Below are 3,505 nucleotides of genomic sequence, written 5' to 3' on the forward strand. Positions count from 1 at the left end.
AGCTGAGGCGTACAAGATTGACTTAGCTCGCTACAAGGCTCGTTAGAAGATGTACGAGCAATCTAAAGGAGTAAGTATACCCATCTCCATTTCTTCTTTTCGTCCGTGTATGCATTACGGAAGAGATCTTCTTCCTAACTTGACACGGCCAATCAATTGTATTATCTTGCTCTTTTTTCGCTAACTTTTGCCTCTACAGCTGTCAACTCCGACCCCTAGGTCCAAACAGAAGCAGTCGTCCCCTGCATCCAAGACGGACAAGGACGGTAGGGCGTCCTAACAAAGGAAGACGGTCGCGTCCAAGACCACTTCCACTACTGCGGCCAAGACCACGTCGAAGACTGCCTCTAAGCAGTCCAAAGGAGAACAACCCCAACTGAGTGATAGCGGGGCCTCAAAGTCCATAGATCCGGCCGCCATGTCGGATCATGACAGGTCCGAGAAATAGGACGATAGGGGAAAGTCGACCCCGGAAAAACCGACCGGGCCAGAAGTGACTTCGCCCGTTCAAACAGTCAACGAATCTGATTGGCTCGAAGCCTCTCAGTCGGCCGACGATCAGCCTGGCCGGACGGGGGAGGAGGGTGACGAACCTGCGCCGCCCCCGTAATTCACTTTCAATCTTCCTACTCCTCCAAGCTTCTCTGCAGTCAGTCCGAGTAACTTTGAATTCTCTACTTCGCTGTTTCAAGTCCGATTAAACCTGAGCTAAACTTTTATTTTTTGTTCCCTTACACGGGCGCGGACAATCCCTCACGAGCCCGGACATGAAGGCCATGAGGGAGGCCATGGTTAGGGCGGTCCCTACTGAGCAGCGAGACAAGCTGCGGAGGATCTATGAGGGATTCCTTGGACCAATGATCAACTACAGTGCCGAGGTAATTTCTCTCTCAAATGCACTTAGTCAATTTTTCATTCTTACTTTGCTAACACATTTTCCCTGTACGCAGCTCTTCCTGCGGTTGAATGCCTTCCTGGAATGGAAGGACAAGGATAATGAGAGGCTAAAGCATGCCTGGGCCCAGATTCAGAAGACCTACGATGCCATTACTGGGGAAACAACCGTCCAGCGCCGAAATTTCGAAACCCAAATCAACGCTCTGTTCGACAAAGCGACGCAGCAGGCTGAAGATTTGGTGAAGCTGGGCCAGGCCCTAGAGCAAGAGTCCGTGGCCAGAGATGCCATGAGACGGGAGAGGGATCAGGCCCTCCTGGACGGCCAGCGCTGGAGGGAAGGATTCGAGGCCTCCGAGAAGCTTCGAAGTGATGTGGCCTTGGCCCAAAAACACTTGAAGGAGGCCTTGGACGAGGCGGACGTTCTCAAGGCCGAGGTGGAAAGTTTAAAGAAGTCCGTTGAGGACTTAACTCTCCAGTTGCAAACACCTCGGGCCCCTAGTGCGGATGAGGTCGTCCGCATTGAGCAGAAAGCTGAGGATAGGCTGGAGAGCCACTTCTTTGAGGCTTTTGAGCTTATGGTGGACGAGGGCGAGGCGGCCTTTTATCAAGAACGCTTCATGATGTTTCTATTTTATACAGTATTTTACCCCCATCCCTTGGTCATAATTAGTAGTGTTTTTGGCTCTTTAGAGCCACTTTTATTACTAATTCGTGTTTTCTAGTGTTTTCGTAGATTTGGTTGACTTTTGCAGGGATTTATGCTTTTGGAGTATTTTCCTGAGATATTTTGGAGCAATCACGAACACTGGAAAAGCACGACCAGATTTTATAGCCCAGGGCCGGTTAGAGCCATCGAACCGGTGATTAAGGGCTCAGTATAGGTGATACCGGGGCATTTGGACCGAGTATTCAAGACCGGAAGAGGAAATCCAGATTGGCTCGAAGAATTGCAGCCCAATCATAGTCCAAATATTGGCCCAAATGAGCCGCCCGGCTAAAGAGGCTGGCTCCCGGAGGCGCGCCCGGCCGGGCTGGAGAAGCTTAGGCTGGCGCCCGGTGACGCGCCCGGCCGGGCGCGAGTTTATTATTAGGGAGCAAAAAAGGCTCGCCCGATCGGGCGCGTGTATTTATTAGTTGATGCTTAACGTCGTTTTAATTTGTTTTAATTTAGGATTTTTGTACGGAGTATAAATACTCCTCCGCAATACGATTTTAGTATCTCTTCTTCTCCTTTTTACTCTTTCTTTACTCTCTTAATTATTTTCTTAGATTTCTTTTCTCTAAAAACCTTTGTTCTTAATTCTACTCTTAATTCCAGATTTATTTTGGTAACGATTTCTCTTCTCTTAATCTTAGTTATTTACTTTATTCCTTTTATCATGTCTTGCTTTATTACTTTGGTTGGTTTAATTTCTAATATGTGTGAGTAGTTTTATTTCTAGGGTTTATGGGGATCCATAAATAATATGAAGGGGTAATTTATTGTTGTTGATTATCAATGCTAGATTAATTTCCTATTGATTGAATTAATGCTCTGTGACTAGATTAGGCCTGATCTTTTATGCATGAGTTTGGCAATATTAATTCGAGATTCGATAGATGAGAATTAATATTTAGGTCTAGTTTCAATAGGCAGGTTGATTTATAAATGGTTAAGTCGAGATTCGAAAGATGAGATTTAATACCGGTAAATTAATTGAGTGATTATAATACGTAGCGAAAGCCCTTTATAATCTGATTGATGTATGCATTGATGAATGATTATTATATTTTACCCTGGAATATTATTTATTGGTGAACCTATGCCCTAGATCCTTTTATATATTGTTTTCTCTCTATTCTCAATCTTAGTAGTTTAGTCTCTTATTCAAATATAAATATTGGTTACTTCATAATCCAGATTATTTTAATTAATTAGGAATAGAAAGATCCGTTTCTCTGTGGATTCGACCCTACTTCCCTATCTACATTAGTTAGAGGATTTAGGTATTACTTTTAATTTGGGGATACGACTTTACTCTGTCACTTCACCAAACGTCTTAACTTTGTTTGCCTCAGAGAAGAGGCTAAGAAGGCCGGGCAGCCTTCACCTGAGCTGGACGTCACGCCAACTACCTCAGAAGAGGAGGAAAACGAAGAAGTGGCGGCCAGCAAAGATGGTGAGGCTGAGAGCAAGGAGACGCCTGTTGATGACGCGTCCCTTGCCGCCGTTCAAGAGCGTGGCCTAGGCTAGAGTCCAGCTTCTACTCCAGCCGCCCCTTGATTTCAGCTCTTTCTGCCTTGTTTTTGTTAATTTTTATTTTCTTTATCTGTCGCCTTTTCGTGCGGTTTTATGTAAAATACTTTACCTCCTTTTGAGCAGTCTTTTTCCAAGTTTTCCTATTATGCTTCATACTTTGCAAATTTTACACTTTACATGTTTTTGCTTTTTTTTTTTTTTACGCGTACTTTTTACGTTTTATATATTCGTACAATTGGGGGGGGGGGTATGCCCCTTTATTCGGCGTTCGCCTAGTCCATATTTTAAGTGGTTTGATTGACTTGGTAGAATTTATACCTTGGGGGTATGACTACTAGCAAGTCAATCAAATCATAGTAAAGATTGCCC

The 3,505-nt window shown here is 44.6% G+C and overlaps 1 protein-coding gene across 1 annotated transcript; it reads left to right on the top strand.

Moving 5' to 3' along the window:
• Positions 1-767: 767 nt before the first annotated feature.
• LOC110685590 lies at positions 768-3,130 on the top strand. Its single transcript, XM_021862144.1, has 3 exons — positions 768-878; positions 951-1,519; positions 2,956-3,130. The coding sequence occupies exons 1-3, from the start codon at positions 768-770 to the stop codon at positions 3,128-3,130; spliced, it is 855 nt and encodes a 284-aa protein (XP_021717836.1).
• Positions 3,131-3,505: the final 375 nt, after the last annotated feature.

This window comes from Chenopodium quinoa, unplaced genomic scaffold (genome assembly GCF_001683475.1).
Source record: "Chenopodium quinoa cultivar QQ74 unplaced genomic scaffold, ASM168347v1, whole genome shotgun sequence".
Lineage (NCBI taxonomy): Eukaryota > Viridiplantae > Streptophyta > Magnoliopsida > Caryophyllales > Amaranthaceae > Chenopodium > Chenopodium quinoa.